Raw genomic sequence first — 22,020 nt, 5'->3', positions numbered from 1 at the left:
CGGAAAATGTTTAGTTATAAAAATAGCAGCACCCACTTTTCAACTTAAGTCATTACATTAAATTCTTAATAATTTCCAAAATACTTGTCCTAAAGTTATTATCAACCAATCAATTTGTTTTAATTAGATAGAATTATCTATAAAAATAAGCTTACTAATTAAGATTATTGTCATTTGAGAAATAAAATTTGACAGCCTTATATGGTATGAAAATAAATAACTTTATGATTGAAAAATTGATAAAAACATTGAACTAATTGAAATAAATAACAAAATTATTAACAATATTTTTATTTTACTATCTTAAAAGAGTCCGGAGGGTTTGGGGGGCTGGTCAGGCAGCCTTAATTACATCCGCAGACTGTCTGCAGGTTATTTACCTGTATGTATATATGAAGCACTTTATTGTCAAAAATTAATGTATTGATGTTTAAAATGCATTAATTACTTTAAAATGGATACATTTATGCATTTTTTTGTAATAATTTAAGTAATTAAATTATTTACATAATTTTGGTGAACCATTTAATTAAAAAACATAATGCATTTTTAAATTCGCAACAAGTGAATTAAATTATCAAATATTAATTTTAAATCAGTAATAAATTATTAAGTTATCACAAAGTATTATATTAATAAAAAATAAATATTTTTTCTCAATTATAAGGTATTTTAAAATAAACTTTATTTATTAAATTGTTTTCATCTGACTATAATATAATCATTTTTGTCTATTAGTTTCATGATTTTTTTATTTATCAATTGTTCTATTTTTTCATGATCATTCCACATACCTCGTAAGGGTATTAATGTGATTTTATCAAGTGGAAACATACATAATTATCTAGATTATTTAACAGATAATACTCTAATTAAGAGAATTACTGGTTGATAATAACTTGTGGAAGTAATTAATAGTTTTACTTATGTTAATAGAATTTATGCTATGAAGTTTATAGTAGTGATTAAATGTTTTGAAATACACTAAAAAAAATAGTTTATGAAAATTAAATCTTAAAAATTTTGTTTTTACAAATGTTAAATAATAAGTTCATGTATTTTGAAGTTTAATAAATTAATAATTTGTTAGCATACGTCTATTAAATAAAAATTCTAATAACTACTTTAATTTTAACACGAACACGGTATTTTTAGATATGAATAAAACAATAAATAACGAAAATAATTCAATATTCTACTTTATTTTATTACACTGTGACTTTTTTTTCAATTAATTAACATGAATATTAGACAACTTGTTTTAATTACATTTATAATTCAATTCAATATCATCTCTGTAAATTGTAAAATTAAAAAAAATGTATACTTTAATTATTTTATTGGAGTAGTAGATTATATGTGTACTCATAATAAATGGCAGTCTATAACAAATTTTAAATTAAATTATGATTCGATTGGAACATTAAGTGTACCAATATTATTAATGCAAAAATCCAACAGAAATGATAGGCTAAATATTTTCTATAATATTCTTAATATTTATAATTATAGTTATAATGAAATAATTTTAAAATTCGTGGAATTGTTAAATATTGTTGTTAATAAATGTTTAAATTTTTTTGAGGCTAATTTAATGGAAAATTTTTTTAATTGTTCATTTTTACTCGAAAAAGCAGTAAAAAATTCATTGAAAATGTTTGAAAGTTTATATAATGCTATCAATTTTTTAAGCTATATAGACTTAAATTTAAGAAACTATAAACTAGTCTTTATCAAGTTTGAAGCTAACACGTTCAATGCAGTTGACGACATTTATAAGATAAAAAACCATAAATATTTAAAAATAAAACGGAACGAGTGTCTTTATGGTAATATTCAAGAATTTCTTGATGTAAAAGAGTTCATTGATGATGTATATAATATTGCAAATAACTTTTTCGAGAAGAATAAATCTATAGTAGATAATGTTGAGAAAATTAATTTCAAGGCTATTTATGAAATGGAATACTCGTCACACAATAAAGATTTCCCATGTTTTGTTTCTTTTATGTATCGTAAGATCAATTCGTTTTACACTGAAACCATTAAGAATAATTACGAGGATCTTGGATTTATTCAATTGATAAATCCAACAATTCCTAAGTAAGTAAAATTTATTTTTTGATTTCCATAATTATGATAATTTTTTATTGGTATTATAATATGAAATATGTAATACGTGGTAAGTTCAGAAAATAACGAGAATTTTCTTTTTTTGAAAAAAATATTTATTTATTTGTCTACATTAATCCTTAATACATGTCTCCTTCGACAAAATCGCCATTAGATATTATGCACATGTGTCAACGCTTCTTCCAAACCTTTGAACCACTTCTCAAACTCAATCTTTGGGATAGTCTTTAGCTCATTCAGTGATGCACTTTTAATGTTTTTTCTATGTTTGTAGAACAACGGCCCTTTGGTTCATATTATAATTTTGAAACAGAAAAAAGTCATACAGAGCCATGTCTGGCAAATATGGAAGTCAGGGCGTTGTAACAGTATTTTTTTAGCCGAAAATTTACAAAAAAGTAAAGAAATGTTAGCTGGTGCATTATCATGGTGCAAAAGTCATGAATTGATTTGCCACAACTCCGGGCGTTTTTTTTTTGGATTGCTTTACGCAAACAACGTTGAACTTGTAGGTAGTACTTCTTATTAACCGTTTGACCTCGTGGCAAGAATTATTGATGCACTGCGCTATTAAAATCAAAGAACATAGAGTGAGTATAACCTTTTCGACCAATCGCGATTCTTTTTCGATCTTGGTGAACCAGAATATCTCCACTTGAACGATTGAACATTAGTTTCGACGTCGTATCCATAAACCCATGTTTCGTTACCTGTTATAAAACATTTCAGTAATTCTGCATCGTCATTAACTTCATTAAATGACTTCTAAGCAACTTCCATTCACCGCCATTTTTGTTAAAAATTCAAATTTTGATCGTTCATAAACATTACTTTCACTTTTTCCGTGTTTTCATCGGATATTGATGTGCATTCACGGGCATCTTGAAAAAGCTTATACCACTCATAAAATCTTGTTTTACTTGTGACTTTACTACACTTTATTTCATTTTTTACATAAAATTCGATACAAATCCATTGTTTCATTTTTTTAACAAACGAAAATCGCTGAACTCATGAAAATACGTCTAATCTTAGCGGCTGCCACTGAAAATGTATATACTAGTTCAGTTGAACATTTTATCATATTTCAGGGACACATTATTATGAAAACATTTTTTGAATAATCAGACTCTTCAAACCCGTGAAATTTAAAAATTCCCGTTATTTTCTGAGTACACCTCGTATATCTTCCTCACCTTAATCTCAACTATTTGGGGTCGGCCACCCTTATCCTAATTTTCCACTTGACACGATCTCCCACATCCTCTACGCTCACTTCAGCTGTCCTCATATTACATTCAATAACATCACTCCGTCTCTTTTTTGGTTTTCCTTTACCTCTTCTTCCCTCGACATTCATTTTTATTACTGTTCTTCTCTCCTCATAACATGACCAATCAATCTAAGTCTATTTTCTCTTATCTTATCCACGATTGGCGCTACACCTATACTCTCTTTTATATCCTCGTTCCTTATCCTATCTTCTCCAGTCACTCCACTCGTCCATCTAAGCATTCTAATCTATGCTACACTTATAGCATTGTGTGTAAATTCAAAAAAAAAATTTTTTCAAGTAGCTAAAAGAAATTTTTATTTTTACTATATTAATTAAACTATACATTAACTATATATCGAAAAAGACACAGTTATCCTTAATATTGATGAGAGAGTTTTTAAGGGATCCAAATAAAAAGAATCTGCATGCAAAGCCCTAGAGATGTTATGTTCCAAATTAGTGGTAATTAAACTTTATTCTTTCTGATGTTAGATGATTATTTTTTTAGTCAAGTGTTCGTAATATTGATAATTATAACACAGTGGTTATTTTAAACTAACTTTACACATGTCCAAAGCAGCAGAGATACTCGACAGACAAAAAATATCATGAATCTTTTTAATTGTTAATTTAAGGCCGAAAGCTTTCTAAAATAACTGTGTTACAATATTTTAATTTCTCTGAACTGGAATATCCTAGACTATCAGCTAAAATATAGTTTTATTGAGATATGTTAAACTAAATAATATATAGTCATAATATAAATAAAATAAAATAATATATGAAATAAATTCTGTAAAACCTGTATCAAATTTTGTTATTATAATTTTTTTTATCCGAACAACCGTTTACGTTTTATAATTGTTTAAAGATTTTGACTCTGAGAAAAAATATTGTCATTTATTGCGTTTCATAATATCGGTAGCAGTGCAACCGGTATTTTTGTTAGATTCTTCAGTCTTACAAACCCATAGACTTTGCTATTAATAATAAACCGAAAACCTGTTTTGAATCTATTATTGTTATCACTCATTTAGTGCGTAGTAAATTTTTATAGCTAATTTACCTATCATAACTTGATCAATAAAATTTGGTTTATGCAATAGCAAATAAAAATAATGACTTCTGTATTTAATACAGTAAAATAACAATAGAAATTTGGCCTAAAATCACTTAACTTTATCAAGCTGTAACGGACGAACGGTTAATCGGGGAAAAAAATTATACGAACAAATTTGCTTGTAATTTTTTTTCTTATTATATTATAAAGTTTAAAATAAGGGTTCCCATTTAAGAAAATTATAAATAAGGGTTTTTATCTTAGAAGGTAAGAAAAAAATAATGGTTTGACTACATTTTATTGTAGATTTTTTTGAACTTAATATTTATTCTCATAATAAAATTTAAAATTCTCAATAGTTTCTGAGAAAATGAGTGTCTTACCAGATTTCGATCTGTATATTTATTTTATAGTGTTATTACAATACAAAATTATTGTATTTTAATTATGTTTTACATGGAAAATCTAATAATAAAATAAACAGTTTGTGTGAAATAAGCAATGCTTATTAAACATAAAGAAAAACACGGAAAATTTCCCTTAAAAATGAATATTTTTTTAAGTTGAGAAAGGAGGCATTATCTAAATTATTTAATAAATTCGAGATTATTCAAAGTGAATGGGAATCGCTTAGACCTTCTGAGATGGTAAAACATGAACTAGAAAGGGATGCCTTTGAAAGAAAATTTTATTTTACCATGGAAGATTATACCAAACTTATACAGCAACTTCAACCAAAGACTGAAGTCCCTATTATTGTGAGTGGAAATTCTCATTTAAATGTAGCCGCCTCCAGAGTACTTTCTCGATTACCCAACATTCCTTTGCCTAAATTTAATGGTGACTTCCCGGTTTGGGAAACCTTTAATCAAGAACTAAACACATTAATAGAAGCGGAAGGTGATATAAGCAATATCATGAAGTTCCAATACCTAAAGGCTTGCTTAACCAAACCTGCGCTTGATTTAATTGTATCATTGAATTCATCTGAAACGGCCTTTGAATTGGCAATGAAACTTCTAGTACAACGTTATGATCATAAGCGTCGCACAATTCATGCAGAAATTTGCTCTACTCTTGACTTGCCTCAAATCACTAAATCTTCTGCTGTTGGTTTAAATAATTTTTTATCTGACATGCAGCAGTATATACAAGCATTAAAGAACTTGAATCAGCGCGTTAATCAATGGGACACAATTATTCTTGAAATAGTGTTAAGCAAACTTGATAGAGATACGCTTCAGCAATGGGAGCAATCGCTTGACATGGCAGACATAGTGCCATTCTCCAAATTAGAAACATTCTTAACGTCGCGGGTGATGTCCTTAGAAGTATATGAGGGAAGCTCTGGTCACATAATAAATGTCCCTAAATCAACAACTTCTCGTATAATTGAAAAACGATCATTTTTTACTCAACAAACACTACCAACAATAACAAACGTGCAATGTGCAATGAAAACCACAAACTTTACAAGATTTATTTCTTTGACTCCCTCCGAGCGTCATCAAAGGGTTAAGTCATTTAATATGTGTTACAATTGCCTAAGTACAAAATATGGTGTTCGAGACTGTTCAGCTGCTTATAGTTGTCATACATGCCACAAAAGACACTATTCTTTATTGTTCTATGAGAAACATGTTATCAATCACAAGGATCAGCAGCACAATAAAGGTGGAAAGCAAAAGGTATTCCTCAAGATCAATCAACAATTAAACAACAATGATTCCTCAATAATTAATGATGCAACACAAGCTTCAGCTTTAACTGCTGGGCCATCTACAGTCTTGTGTGCCATGCAAAGTCAAAGACCAGTGTTGACCATTATTTCGCAAGGATTAGTGGTTTTGGCTACAGCAATCGTTCACATAGCAAACGGTAGCGGTGATCGCATTCCGTGTCGGGCCATAATGGACTCTGGCTCTCAATTCAATTTTTATTACAGAGAGTTGTTCAAAAAAACTACAGTTGAAAATGTTTAAATCAACAGCGACTGTCATGGGAATTGCAGCAGTTAAATCTGAATGTCAATGGTCTGCATCGGCAGCGATTATGTCAAATGTCAATTATACTCTATCCATCATAACTGAGTATTTGCCTACATGTGTAATTAACATAGCAAATCTAAATCTACCATAGAATGTACAAAATGAACTTGCCGATCCACAATTTTACACGCCGGGCCCCATTGACGTATTTTTAGGAGCAGAAGTGTTTTTTGAGGTTTTGGGATGTGAACGTCACCAAGTTTCCCCTGATGCCTATCCTCAGCGTACCATGTTGATTTGGATATTTTCGGGACGTGTGCTTGGACTAGACTTCCAATCATTTTTTAACTGCTCGGTTGACAATAAACAACCATTTGTGACAAACTTCACAAACTTCATGTTAAAAAACTCAATGTCTGAAGACGCTCAAGTATGTGAGTCACATTTTCAACGAACCACGATCAGAAACAGGGAAAGCCGCGTGGTGGTTCGCCTCCCATTCAAGAAGCCTTCCTCAATGTTTGGTGACTCGTTGTTTATGGCCAAGAGCAGATTTTTCAATCTAGAAAAAAGATTTGCGTAAGACCCTGAGCTCGCCAAGGACTATAAGAACTTCATAAACGAATATGTGGATCTAGGCCATATGGAAAGAGTTTCATTAGATTCAAATCTGTCAGAGGAGTCGTATTATCTTCCTCACCACCCAGCTGATAAGTCATGCAGTTTAACAACTAAGGTTCGAGTAGTATTTGATGGATCTGCTAAAACGACTTTTGGCTAATCTCTCAATGACATTCTCATGATTGGCACTAGGGTACAAGAAGATCTTTTTTCCATAGTTAAACGTTTTCGCATGCACCTTATTGCCATCACTGCTGATGCAGAAAAATTGTACAAGCAAATTAGAATTCATCCAGATGATCAAAAATACCAGCGGATTTTGTGGAGGGATTCTGAACTTCGTCACTATGAGCTGCAGACGGTTACCTACGGCACTTCAAGCGCATCATTTAGTGCTACTCGTTCTCTCATCTATATTGCTGACGAACCATTAAAACAAAACCATAATTTAGAAAAGGCCGCGCATTCTATCAAGATGGACGTCTACGTCGACGATTATCTGAGTGGATCGGACAACGTAGTGGAGGCCACTCGTCTCATAAAAGACGTCTCTAGCATACTTAGCTCAGCTGGACTAAATCTTCACAAGTGGTGTTCTAATTCAGCAGAAGTGCTGAGTTCCATCGAGTCTGCGGATACTACCTCTAATTTTGTGCTCTCTATTAGCGATAATGAATTTGTAAAAGCTCTTGGATTGGTCTGGTTACCTACGTCTGACAATTTCAGCTTTAGGATAACACTTGTTGTCTCGAAACAGAAAACTACCAAGCAGTCCATTCTGGCCGACTTCAATCGTGTATTTGATCCTATTGGTCTTGCAGGTCCAGCCCTTATTAGAGGCAAGGCATTTCTACAAGAGTTATAGCTACTAAAACTTTCATGGGATGATTTATTACCTCAAGAAATGATAGATCGATGGTACGCCTTCTTAGATGATCTACAAAAATTTGATTACCTAGAAGTATTAAATGTGAACATCCGTCCAGCGTAAGCATTCATGGATTCTGCGATGCTTTGTAAAAGGCTTACGCGGCGTACATATACTCATAAAACTCCAGATGGTTATTGTTCAAGTCGGCTGCTATGTGGAAAGTCAAGAGTTGCTCCACTTAAGATTATAAGCATTCCATGCTTAGAACTTTGCGCGGCTCATATATTGTTAGAACTTATAAGTAAGGTTGCAGTTACGTTGTCTATTAGTACTTTTTCATTTAATTGTTGGACCGACTCCATGGTTGCCCTCGCTTGGATCAAGGGTAACGCGTGCATTTGGAAGACATTTATTGCTAATCGAGTATTTCAAATACATGAAATCACGAATCCAAATCAATGGCGATACGTGAAGACCACACAAAATCCCACAGATGTCGCATCTAGAGGCATAAGGGTTGAAGATCTACTTTGTTATGACATGTGGTGGAATGGACCATCTTTTTTGCGACAAGAAGAAGATGAGGAAAAATGTGGCGTTAGCGTTCCAGAAAATATATAAGAGAAGAAGGTCATTCGTTTTACATTACTGATGGTTAATGAACCCATAGAAGTTATCGAGCTTTATAGTACATGGTCTCGCATGCGTAGAATAACGGCCTATCTATTTAGATTCGTAAATAATGAGAAGTCCAATTCTTCATTGCGAAAGAAAGGGTGTTTAACAACACCTGAATTGATTAATGCAGAACTAGTCTTAATCCATCAAGTTCAATCGAAAACCTTTTCAGAGGAGCTATCAAGCGTTATCAAGCGGTCGTCCCGTGTCAACTAACAGCAAATTATGGTCACTACATCCATTTCTGAGTCAGGGATTAATTAGAGTAGGTTACCCGAATTTCAATGGAACCCCATTCACTTCCTCCAAGGCACAAGATAACGGACGTCATTCTCGATCACACTCACCTTAAATTACTTCACATCGGGCCATTGGGATTATTAGCGAATACACGTCTCAGATATTGGCCTCTATACGAACGAAGCTTTGCTAGACGCCGCGTTGTTCATAAATGTATTACATGCTTTAGGGCGAGGCCTACATCTCGGCAACCCTTCATGGGTTAATCAGATGCGTCCATTTGCCAGGTGTGGAGTGGATTTTGTTGGGCCTATATTCGTTCGTAATGGATTACGTAAAGTAGTTTTGACCAAGGCTTATATTGCAGTCTTTAAATGTTTTTCCGTTAAGGCTATTCACTTGGAATTGGTCATCAGTCTAAGTGCTGACGTGTTTTTAGTAGTTTTAAGAAGATTTATGGCACGACGTGGTACATGTTTAGACATATATTCAGACAATGGAACTAATTTCGTGGGAGCACATAGAGAGCTAAAGGCCTTGTACGTAAAGAGCTCTACTAGAAGAACTGTCCAACAAATCCTGACTGACGAGGAGATCACTTGGCACTTTAACCCACCCGGTGCCCCAAATTTTGGCGGATTATGGGAGACCGAGGTGAAGTCCGCAAAACATCACTTGGTGCGGTGTAGTAAATCAGCACATTTATCCTTTGAGGAGCTGAACACTGTTGTAAATCAAATAGAGGCTTGCTTGAATTCTAGACCTCTATATTAGTATTCACACGACGCAAGTGATTTGGAAGCTCTCACTCCAGCGCACTTCCTAGTTGGAGGACCTTTGAATCTTCCACCACAGATAATTTATACAAAAATCCCAAACAACAGACTAAAAAGAAGGCTTCTAGTACAAAAGTTGTATCAAGAATTTTGGAGGCGTTGGTCCAAAGAGTATTTATCTGAATTGCATATGCGTTACAAGTGGACCAAGCAAACTGATTCAATTAAGGTGGGCACTCTTGGAATTATTCATGATACAAATCAGCCGCCTATTAAATGGTCTTTAGCAAGGGTGATCGATACGCATTCTGGAAGCGATAATGTTGTTCGGGTCATCTCACTTAGGACTTCTGGTGGAACCATATTGCAAAGGCCAGTGAGCAAGTTTTCCCCATTACCAGTGCAAGATAATGGTGAAGGAATTTCTTCACCGGGGGAAGGAAGTTAGGGCGCGGGTAGGTAGTGCTGCGTTCTATGTGTACGGTAGTACATGTGAGCAGCGATGCTCACGTGTTCTTATCATATTAGGTTTTATTTTTCGTTGTTATCGTTGTTAATTTTAACGTTATTTATAGTTAATTACTTAATAAACAAATGGCAACCGTAATAGCTCTTATTATGTCGTAAAAGGTGATAAAACGGAAAATGGGGGCTAAAAACCTTAATGAAATATAATATATAGACACAATATATGCTATACTAAAATTATTTAACTTATTTAAAGAATTTTTGTATAGATTAAAACCTCCTAAAGACGATATTATTAATCAAGAAATGGGAATTTCAATACTTAATACTCTATTTAGTGAAGGTAGTTGGAGTTCATTTAGCCACATAGAAATACAATATGATGATTTCAAAATAAGTGCCGAACGTGTGATAAGAGACTTAGTGACAGATCATAATTTTCATCTTAAAAAACATTACTTTACACGAATTGTAAGGTGTAGATTTCTTGAAGTGCTTGTGAATTACAATTCATCATTATCTGCTTTAAAAATTATGTGTAAAAATGAAAAATATCAAGTAAACTCATTCGACTATGTGAAATGTGTAACATGTCTTTTTGATGCAATCAATGATACAGCGAAAATTTTCGATTTTATGTTGACAATTATAGAAAAAATAAAATTATCCGCGATTTGGCAACCCATTAAAGAAGTTAAATCATATTCTGATTTACTTTCAACTTACAATTTAATATATAATTATGTAGTTGATCTGAAAACTAAGAATGTATTACGATATATGTTTGTAAACAATCCTAAAGTAAACACAGAAAAATTAGCTGATGATTACATTAAAAATTTTGAAAAAACAAGATATAAATTTACCAAAACAATAATAACATCAAAACATTCGGAAAAAAATAGATGTTTTTTAGATGGTTTATTACTGACTAAGGAAGAAATGTTAATTAAATTTAAGAATAATGCAAATATTATTATTTCAAAGTCAAATGAGTCACGTGTTACCAATTATGAACTCATTTCAAAATATTTAAATGACTTTTGTGGAAATTTTATTAATACTGATTATGTAGATACAGGCTTTTATAATATACATCCAAATTATTTTTGGCTATGGACATAATCTATTTCAGTTTATCAAAGCGAAATATAAAATTTAAGTAACCGAAATATAAATATTATATTTAATTAGTTATTCTGGTATATAAAGTATGGCCACTTCTATCAAAATAATCTTAATAAATAAAACCACTTTATAACAGTGTTTTATGTTCAAACATGTAAAATGTATGATCATTTTTATCATACATAAATATTCTTTAAAATTATAAGTTCAAAATAAAACAATAATTTTAATTTTTGATTTAAAAATATCCTAGTATATTTATTTTTGTTCTAAATATAAACAATTAAAAATGTATATAAAACACAATTACTTACGAGCGTATTTATAAAATAAACATGTTGAAAATATAATATATAAGAATTTGAAAAATTCTCATATTTAATATAATCAAATTGTCTTTATTTTTCACTCTTGTTTAACAATACTCACATAGCAATTTCGATATATTAATAATGTTAAAATATACTGAAACAAATATTGTGACAATATCCCATAAATATAATAAAAAATATATTCTATTTGGAATATTTCTACAACATGCTCACAAAATATTTTGTGATGGTATTGATGAATATGTTAGACACAGGTTTAAGTGCGGGTGGTTGAATTGGAGAGAACCGTTTACCTGTTCACCAACAAGGGAGATTCAAAATATCAACTTTTTTACAAAACTCAACTATCTCAACTTAACTTTTGATAATATTCCGAAAAAACTGTGACCTTTAACACATATGTTAAATTAAAGCTTATGTTAAGAACTATAAATAAAAAAAAATTTGTCCCAACGACCAATCTTCTATGTGTAAATGATTTCCGTAGTCAAAATACATGCTATTTTAATGTTCAAATTTTTTTTTTCAAATTAAAGTATATTCCGTAAGCTTTAATTTAAGATAAATTTAAAAGTACCAGTCTTTTCGGAACATTTTCAAAAGTTAAGTTGAAAAAATTAATTTTTTGTGAAAAAGTTATCATTTTGAAACCCTATACTGTGTGCTGGTAAAGAGTCAAATGTTCACAAAAATATTTCAAATGATAGGTAAATACCTAAGGTATCAATACAAAAAAAAAATATACTATTTCGAACATTTTTAAAAAAGTTATGGCAGTTTTAATTTAAAAAAGCTGAAAAATGTCGAAAACTAGCGATTTTAAAAATTGTAATTTTTTGGGTGATTTCTCCCGTTTACGGGGAATGAGGGAATTTTTTTTTTAATTTTGAGGGTAATTTCTTTGACTAGATACAATTTGTAATCTTTTGACTTATTGTTCATCAAAATCGGTCCAGTGAGAGCTGAGATTGAGCATTCATAGACACAAAAAAAAAAACATTATAGTAAAATGAATACCTTCTTAGTTTCGTATCGAAGTTAAAAATTGTAAAAAAATAAAATAAATATAAGTAAAATAAAGATTTCTCAAAAAATCATTGGCTTTGCAAATATAGATAATGTAACATATTATGCAAACTCTGTTATTCAAGCTTTATATCATTGTGATAAGTTAGTAAGTGCGATTCGTAGAGGTCAAGTTGGAGAAAAATTGAAACAACAGCTTATTGGCTATGAAACTAATAAAGTAACTGATACGTTTGAAATAAGAAAATATATTGATAACACTTTAAACAACAAGATTTTCACTAGAAATGAGCAACAAGATTGTGTAGATTTTATAAAAGCTTTAATGAATTGTAACCGTAGTATATATAATATCTTATTCAGTTTTACCGAAAGTTGTATATACTACTGTGATTACTGTAAAAAAGAAATTTGCAGTCAAGAGTAATGAAGTCTTGTGAAACGTTTAGAATTATCTTCTAATTTTGAACATAGTATAGAGCTAGAAAGTCTACTTAAATTGAATAAAAATAGATGGACATCTATTTTTAAAATTATATATTAAATATATAAAATTATATATAATAATTATCTATTATTAAAATATAATAGTCTATAGACTGGAAGTATACCACTCAAATAGAGTCAAGAAATTAATAAATAACTAAATAAAATTGTGTAACTTTATAGTTGGTACCTATTATCATATCATACCTAATTTGACAATATATACTTTAAAAACATTAGACATTAATGATTTTAATTGTCTTTATGGAGGAAATTGGCTAAGCAACTTTGTAATTGATATTAGTTTGACCATACAGTCTATGAATAAACAAACAGTCTTAAAAGTTTTATACTGTTTTAAGTAGTACGCAAAAAAATCAAGAACAGAAAAATAGGTATTATTTCGAAAAAAATAGTACTGTCATTATGCTATGGTATGTAGAATTATCAAAAACGAAATATTGAATTATTGCAGTAATTAATTTTGAACATAAAGAATTTTGCATAATGGATCCAATGAATCCTACTAAAGATCCAAAATACAATCAGCAAAAGTTTCAACAATTATATAGAGGGTTAAAAAAACATTGTACTGATGTTAAAAAACCAATTCCTCAATTATCATTGGTTTAATGTAAAGCCAAAAACATACCAAAACAAGTTGATGCTTATAACTGTGAATTTATATAATTAATTCGTTAAATAGATTGAAAAATTTTCTCATCGTATCAATCAATTAAAACTTTCAGACCCAACTTTCCATTTTTAGCTAAAGTGGTTTAAAAACAATTTTTTAATAATGTGTAACTCTAGGATACGTTAAAAATTATTTCAAATAAATTTATTTTCAATTTAAACTTTGCATTATCTTTGGCTTTGTTAATTACATTATTTAGCATAATTCAGTAATGAAATAAGTGTTCTTACTTTAAGTTTATAAAAAAATTAGTATTGTTAAGATTAGTATGCAGTCCGAAAATTTTATAATTACTATTTACAATATATTTACGAGAAAAGATCAATGTTTGGTTAAAATCACTGTTTTCTTTTACATTTTTATACGCGTTAAAAGTAAAGAAATATTAAATGTAAAAATTACAATATTATATTATTGAATATCAATTACATACTGAATTAAATTACTATAATTATTATGTATTCATATATTATAATTATAAATTGGGATAAAATTAAGGGAATAAGAGTTATAGTTGCTTTTGAATAATCCACCAATTTCTTAAAATTAAACACTATCTACAGATTTGCATCTAAACGTTTCTTATGATAGTGATTTTAATCACTGTCAGATATCATCTATACTTGTCCCAACTATGCCGCGACCCCACTGTGCTACCGTTTTATTTATTTATTTAATGTTACAATAGTTGTAAAAAAAAAAAACCCAGCACAGGGGGGTCGCGGCACAGTGGTGACGTGGCATAGTTGGATCAAGTATAATGATATCTGACAGTGATTAAAATCACTATCAAAAATAAACGCTTCGATGCAAATCTTTAGATAGTGTTTAATTTTAAAAAAATTGGTGTTTTATTCCAAAAGCTACTTGATCTGCTGGTTCCTTATTAATATCTCGATTAAAATAAAGTATGTCGAATGAAAAAGGGTTTATTAAAAAATATTATTTCTCATAAAAAAATTGTGTGGATCCATAAACTTTTCAATAAGTTATAGCATTATAAAGTTAAATATAATATAAATAATAAAATCGAGAATTTTCACACGAAAATAGCATTCGGTAGCCATTTTCGCCGTGAAGACAAGTCCAGAGGTCAAATTTTTTTTTTTCAAATTAAAGTATATTACATTAGCTTTAATTTAAGATATATATAAAAGTGTCAGACCTTCCGGAACATTTTCAAAAGTTAAGTTGAAAAAGTTCTACTTTCTATATGCATTTTTTATATTTGAAGCCCCCCCATATATAGGGAAATAGTCTGATTTAAAAAAAAAGTATATCCAATGAAAGATGTATATAAATACTACTTCTCATGAAAAAATTGTATTGATCCATACATTTTTTAAAAAGTTATAGCACTTTAAAGTAAAAAATGTAAATTATAAAATCGAGAATTTTCACACAAAAATAGCATTCGGTAGCCATTTTCACCATGAAGACAAGTCCAGAGGTCAAATTTTTTTTTTTCAAATTAAAGTATATTACATAAGCTTTAATTTAAGATATATATAAAAGTGTCAGATCTTCCGGAACATTTTCAAAAGTTAAGTTGAAAAAGTTCTACTTTCTATATGAATTTTTATGTTTTGAATCCCCCCTGTATTAAGGGAAATGGTACGATTAAAAAAAAAAGTATGTCGAATGAAAGACCTATATAAATACTACTTCTCATAAAAAAATTGTAATGATCCATACATTTTTTAAAAAGTTATAGCACTTTAAAGTAAAAAATGTAAATTATAAAATCGAAAATTTTCACACAAAAATAGCATTCGGTAGCCGTTTTCACCATGAAGACAAGTCCAGAGGTCAAATTTTTTTTTTTCAAATTAAAGTACATTACATTAGCTTTAATTTAAGATATATATAAAAGTGTCAGACCTTCCGGAACATTTTCAAAAGTTAAGTTGAAAAAGTTAATTTTTTGTGAAAAAGTTGTCATTTTAAATCCCCCCCTGTGGGCAGATAAAAGGTCAAATTTACAAAAAAAATATACCAAATAATAGGTAATGACATCAAGCATCTATATAAAAAAAAATTATATTGATATGTTCATTTTTGAAAAAGTTACGGCAGTTTTTAGTAAAAAAAATTGAAAAAATTTCGAAAATTAGCGATTTTTAAATTTGTAATTTTTTTGGAGGTTTCCCCCATTTACGGGGAACGAGGGAAATTTTTTCAATTTTGAAGGGTAATGTCTTCGACTAGATACGATTTGTGATCTTTTGACGTATCGTTGAAAGAAATCCGTTCGGTGAGAGCTGAGAAAAAGTGGTAACAGACACAAAAAAAAAAAAAAAAAAAAAAAAAAAAAAAAAAAATAAAAAAAAAAAAAAAAAAAAAAAAAAAAAAAAAAAAAAAAAAAAAAAAAAAACACATCATAGTAAAACCAATACCTTCTCAGCTTCGCATCGAAGCTAAAATATAAAAGTAACTTTTATGTTTCAAATTGAAAATAATCATCATTCAAATTAAATAATGTTCAAATTTTGTTTTAGCTTCATAATATGTATATATATATATATAACAATAAATAATAATTTCATTATATTCGGAATTATAATTAGCTTTGAAAAATAATAAAGTCAAAGTTTCTTAATTCTCATAAAGGCGTTTTACAATCATGATTTTCTTCACAGGCAGATATTAATTCATACTGGTTTTCATTATTTAGTGACTACAAAGTAAGTTAAATTAAATTTAAATTAAATTATTTGTAATCTGAGCCTGCATCAAAATAGCACAACCTGCTACTTATCAGAACATTGCTTGTGATAAGATTCAAGGTTGTTGATCAGTTACTGTTCAAAATAAAAATTAGCTACATCTATAAAATACGTCTGCTCAGTTATTATTCAAATTTGTTTGTAATACAACTTAACTACCTATGTTTACACTCTGATATTTTCAGCAAACGTAGTTTATATTTATATTGTATAATTACAGATTTCTGGTTGTCTGTCCTCTAAAGATAATACAAGAGTTTTATATTTGATACAAAACCGCCCATAAATCCTAAAAATAATTTTTGATGCATTTAAATTATATTAAAAGTATTTTATATCTTGGTTTTTATTCTTACAGGTTAAATGATTATTGATAATGTCTGCATCATCTTTCAGGTATTTGATTATTTAGATTAGTTAATTAAATGTATAGTTGCTAACAATATAAAAAATAATCCAACAATATTTTATACACTTCCTTTAGTAAATTTGACGAGTTTGGATTTGAGAGACCTAAGGGTTTTGATTATCATGAATATGAGAAATTTATGAAAGTTTATCTAACAATTCTCGCAAAGCAATCCAGAAGTTGGTCCTGTTTATTAATATACAATCAACCTTTAAGAAAAGGTGTTCGCTTACAAAAATACATTAGAAAAGGCATACCACTGTCTTTGAGATCTCAGGTATATATTATGAAAATAATAGTTTTTGTAAATTCACTTCTGTTAGAAGTTTTTAAAAAACATTTTTGAAAAACAATTTAATATAATCTAAAATAAACTTCATCAAAAATAGTTATTCAGATGAAAATTAAACTTGAAAATGTTGAAATTTAATAAAATTGTTAATTCTTGATTGTATATTAAATTTTTTTTTTAACGTGTATACTTATGATTAATAGTTTAATAGAACATATTTCTATTTAATTTTTTATACCTCTTATTTTATATTAGTATTAGATAAATTTGAAATCACTTGACATTTAAAAATATATATGATTTCTTAAGGAAAGCAAGATAAAATTAATAGATGGATGACTATCTAGCCCAAATTGAAGAGCAAAAAAATGGTTAATTTTTCAATTTTATAGTACATTCTAGACCAAAATTGTGCAAATATCTATACAAATAATGAATACTTCCTTATATTGTACATCAAAACCCTTAAAATCATTAGAAACTATTAACAGTATCTATTTGACCTATGAGTTACAAACAGCATATAATTTTTTCTTAATTAGTGCTTTGATCTTGCTGTGCATATTTAATTACTTGCTAAAATCAATGTAATTTAATTAAAAAGTGTTTACAACCGTATTATATTTTCTATATGTTATTTAAAAATTTTTGTTAAACATAATTGAAAAATGTTAAATAATTTTGCTAACATTTTATAAACTATAATTCAAGTTGATAGAATTAATTCTAATATTATTCTAAATTACCTTAATAATCTAATCCGTATAGTGCTCTAGGTTCTTACTGACACAGATAAAATAAAGAATTTTTTTTTAATTTAATACTCTGAATAGGTAATTATTATTATTTACTTTGTAGGTATGGTCATTTGTCAGTGATATACCTAAAATGAAAGAAGAATATGAATCTGATTTGTATAAAAAAATGTTAAGAAAATCAGTTAGTCCTGATATTAAAGAAATTATAACAGTTGATACTCCTAGGACATTTCCTGAAAATATTTATTTTAATCAAACACTAGAAAATCAGGAAGCACTTTTTAGAATACTTTATGCATTTGCTGCTAATAATCCGTACATAGGTTACTGTCAGGTAAAAAGTAACTTTATCTCATGTTATTAATACTATAAACAGACTTCTTTAAAACAAACATAAAGGAACAATTTTTCAATATTGTATGCAGGATGACCCATAATATTTTGACAAGTCATTAAAAAATCTATATGTGTTGTCAAAACTTTGTAGACAACCATGTTTATTTTATATACATATATAACTTTTCTTTATTGTTTTGTTATTTCTTTGGTCTATGGAAAAACAAATAAAAATATTTTTTTATTTATATTTCTAGAGCAAATTTGATTCATATTGTATAATTCTGACTTAAATACTTTTCAAATATTTAATAAAGTTAATCAGAATTTTTTTTCATGAGTATGTATTTTTTAATTCAATTATGAAAATTTGTTCAATTTGAATTAAAATTTTTTTTTCTTGGATCACATATTTATGTATAAAGTTTTTTATTTTAATATTTAGAATGATTTTCTAACTATGACTCACATAATATATTCAAAATTATTAGATAAAATTTAATTTTTAATATTCAGAAGATATAAATATTTTACTTACTTAAATTAACACAAAAAATATAATTCTATCCACTCTTATTTGCCCCTAAAATTGTATTAATTTGAGTTTTTTAAATAAAAACATACATGTTTGGTAATATTAACTTTTGCATAAAAATTATATAAACCAGTAAAATGTGTATATTTCCATTTTATTCTCATTAATCATTATTAATATTTAAAAAGCATACATTTTAAATGGATAGAAGAGATGATAAAACTATGTTTTTTTGTGTTAATTAAAATGTATAGGATACTTCTGAAAAAATAAAATTATATGATAAAATATAATCTTGAATATATAATCCATGAGACATCATAGTTAACAAATAACTTTATATTTAGTAATCTAATTTTTATTTGATAAAAATTATTAAATTCATCAGATTATATATTATTTTAGGGTTTAAACTATATAGCTGGACTGTTATTATTAGTTACTAAAGACGAAGAAGTATGTTTTTGGCTACTTAAAGTATTAATTGAAAAAAAATTACCTGATTATTATTCTAAAACTATGAATGGTGTAATAATAGATATTGAAGTTTTTTCTCGTCTTGTACAGTAAGTTTATTATTATAAAAAAAAAATATTCTACATGTCATAATTTATAGGTTATAGATCACTAGCTTAATTTTTCAATTCTACACCATGTCATGTAGGCAAATGGAATATACTTCAAAAAATATAGTATTTGAAAAAAACTATACCTTTGTAATAATTAACATATTTTATTAATAAAATTATTATTTTTTCAAATAATGTTTAAAAATAACCTTAATTGAAGAGAATTTTGGTTTTAATTTTATATGTTAATTGTGAAGCAAACCTAAACTCTTGTTCAATATAATATTCTTATTCAAAATATATATATATATATTATTTTGTAATCACCCCGAAATCAGATTAAACTATCAATAGTTTTTAGTTTTATTATCTATAGTTTTAGAATAACTGAATTTTTAATTATCCTTTTTTTTAATTTCAAAACCATAACCATCCTTCAAAATTAGTATTTAAACACCTTTAGTACACTTTTGCTTATCAATCATTTTTTTTCCAATTTGCAACGATAGTTTTGAAGTTAGAACCCCAAATTATTTTAAATGATATAAAAATATAATAAAATAATTTTTTTATGTTCAAAAAATTTTTAAAGATAAAAATGGATTTTTCTGGTTACCCATTTATAAAAAAATTTAATTTGAGGCATTTAAACAAAAAATAAAAAGTTCGGTTTTGAAAGGGTTAATTTTAGAAAAATTTATGTTTCCATGACCAAGCTGAGCATAAAAACTTGATAAGTGGCGGCATTCTCCTTTACAAATTAGAATTAGTTTGTATAATATATTATATTTTTCAGGAAAAAATTCCCAGATGTATCAGATCATATGAACTCAATAGGAATGCATTGGGCATTAATTGTAACTAAGTGGTTTATTTGTCTCTTTGTTGAAGTTTTACCAGTTGAGGTACTTTTTAAATTTATATCAGAAAAATCCAATAAGAACAGCCTGCTTATAATATTTTGAATTTATAGACTGTTCTAAGAATATGGGATTGTTTATTTAGTGAAGGTTCCAAAGTAATTTTCAGAGTTGGTTTAGCTTTAGTGAAACATTATAGAAAAGAGATTTTATCTTGTGAGGATATTGTATCTTTAGCTGAATTTTTCAAAATAATGGTTCAACAACCATATCCTTTAAATTGCCACATTTTTGTTAAGGTACATGATTAATTAAATTTCCTATAATTTGTGAGATTACTTTATATAAAATAGCTATTAACTCTTTCATTTAATGTTCATTTCGAATGCAGTAGCTATCTTTACGCTAGTAATAAATAATCAAACATTAAAAAAAATTAGGAATATTTTGTGTCACTTTATTTAATTATAATTGTTAGTCAAATTCAAAAATTAATTTGTTAATTTATATTTAGAACATGTTTTCTGAAATTGGACCGTTGCCAATGTCATTAATAGAAGATTTGCGTTTGAAAGTATTGACAGAACAATCTACTGATAAGACTACTTACCAAAATAGAAAAAAAACATAAGCATTAAAATATTCAAACAAATACAGGGTTATTTGTTACTTGGTATTTTATTAATGATTACATTATAAAAATAATAAATAGCAGTTTGTTTAACTGTTAAAAAACACTGTATATCTATAAGCAAGTGTTGAAATAACTAAATAAATTGGTTTCCTTATCATTTTTTAAATTTAATATATGATTTGTAAAAAAATTTGAATTCTTAAAACTTAATTTAAGAATACAATTTTAAATCTTTGCTATTATTTGAATTTTATTGTTATTAGATTAATTAAAAGCATTGTATATATGTTATTTAATAAAATACTTTTATAACATTTCTAACAATAAATACAAGTATTTAACTTCAAATTTAGATATTTAACTTAAATGTAAATTTAATTGAAACTATTATATTACATTTATTTTAACTTATTTATTTAGATTAAAGTCATTGAACCAACTAAATTTAGTACCCTTTTCCTTTTAGAAGGCTGCTTTCAAAATAACTATTAGCACTTATAACAAAATTATGTAAAACATAAATAAATTAAATTTACATTCAACTATAGTTTGATCATATTAATTCAATACTTTTATATTTTAATAATCATAATAATATATTTCAGTGTGATTTTTAACATTTATATTCATACATCTTTTGTCAATTACTATTGTAATCTAAATATTTGAAGACTTGCTTATAATTCAGTAGTTTTAACCAATGTTAACTATTTATATAAATTTAATAATAAATAATTTCAATTTTTTCAGTTAAGTTGTCAGCATTCAAAATCAATAATAAAAAATATTTAATGAAAATTAAAATAAAATAGTGATAGTTTATTTATATGTACATAAATCAGTTTATATTTTTATGTTTAAAATATGATTTAGATATATGAAGTGTGTGTCTTTAACATTATTTTTTTAAGTTATTATTATATCTCTGTCAAAAGTTTTTTATTTTTAAAAAGAATGGTAAATAACTATGCTATTGATACTTTAACTAATGTTTTAATTTTATAACTACCATAAGGTATCATATTTTTTAAGCATTTTTGTAGATTTTATATAATGTAGTATTAAAATTATATTATATTATGAATTATAATACATTTTATAATTGGAATTACTAAAAATCG

At 27.6% G+C, this 22,020-nt stretch overlaps 2 protein-coding genes across 4 annotated transcripts; both read left to right on the top strand.

Annotated features, from left to right (window-relative positions):
* The first annotated feature begins 1,245 nt into the window (after nucleotides 1-1,245).
* On the top strand, nucleotides 1,246-11,347 carry LOC126907784 (uncharacterized). Its single transcript, XM_050689377.1, has 2 exons — nucleotides 1,246-2,103; nucleotides 10,381-11,347. Exons 1-2 carry the CDS (start codon nucleotides 1,358-1,360, stop codon nucleotides 11,234-11,236), a joined length of 1,602 nt encoding a protein of 533 aa, XP_050545334.1. The 5' UTR covers nucleotides 1,246-1,357; the 3' UTR covers nucleotides 11,237-11,347.
* A 5,219-nt stretch (nucleotides 11,348-16,566) lies between these two features.
* LOC126907225 (growth hormone-regulated TBC protein 1-like) lies at nucleotides 16,567-20,917 on the top strand. Of its 3 annotated transcripts, XM_050688337.1 has the most exons (8): nucleotides 16,631-16,647; nucleotides 16,727-16,902; nucleotides 16,991-17,192; nucleotides 18,066-18,299; nucleotides 19,242-19,402; nucleotides 20,202-20,310; nucleotides 20,379-20,564; nucleotides 20,780-20,917. In XM_050688337.1, the coding sequence occupies exons 2-8, from the start codon at nucleotides 16,883-16,885 to the stop codon at nucleotides 20,894-20,896; spliced, it is 1,029 nt and encodes a 342-aa protein (XP_050544294.1). In that variant the 5' UTR covers nucleotides 16,631-16,647; nucleotides 16,727-16,882; the 3' UTR covers nucleotides 20,897-20,917. The 3 variants fall into 3 exon arrangements, with proteins under 3 accessions (XP_050544295.1, XP_050544293.1, XP_050544294.1); XM_050688336.1 differs by having other exon boundaries at nucleotides 16,570-16,902; XM_050688338.1 differs by lacking the exon at nucleotides 20,379-20,564 and having other exon boundaries at nucleotides 16,567-16,902.
* Nucleotides 20,918-22,020: the final 1,103 nt, after the last annotated feature.

Source organism: Daktulosphaira vitifoliae, unplaced genomic scaffold (assembly GCF_025091365.1).
Source record: "Daktulosphaira vitifoliae isolate Bord-2020 unplaced genomic scaffold, ASM2509136v1 Scaffold_5, whole genome shotgun sequence".
NCBI classification, from domain to species: domain Eukaryota; kingdom Metazoa; phylum Arthropoda; class Insecta; order Hemiptera; family Phylloxeridae; genus Daktulosphaira; species Daktulosphaira vitifoliae.
The sequence above is the reverse complement of the archived record's forward strand: the minus strand, read 5'-3'. Positions and strand labels throughout refer to the sequence as shown.

Excerpts from the sequence above, each read along its gene's own strand:
- LOC126907784 (XM_050689377.1), top strand. The coding sequence starts at position 1,358 with ATGTGTACTCATAATAAATGGCAGTCTATAACAAATTTTAAATTAAAT. Across the intron at positions 2,104-10,380 it reads ATAAATCCAACAATTCCTAA|ATTAAAACCTCCTAAAGACG; the intron begins GTAAGTAAAATT and ends ATTTTTGTATAG.
- LOC126907225 (XM_050688336.1), top strand. The coding sequence starts at position 16,883 with ATGTCTGCATCATCTTTCAG. Across the intron at positions 18,300-19,241 it reads CGTACATAGGTTACTGTCAG|GGTTTAAACTATATAGCTGG; the intron begins GTAAAAAGTAAC and ends ATATTATTTTAG. Across the intron at positions 19,403-20,201 it reads GTTTTTTCTCGTCTTGTACA|GAAAAAATTCCCAGATGTAT; the intron begins GTAAGTTTATTA and ends TATATTTTTCAG.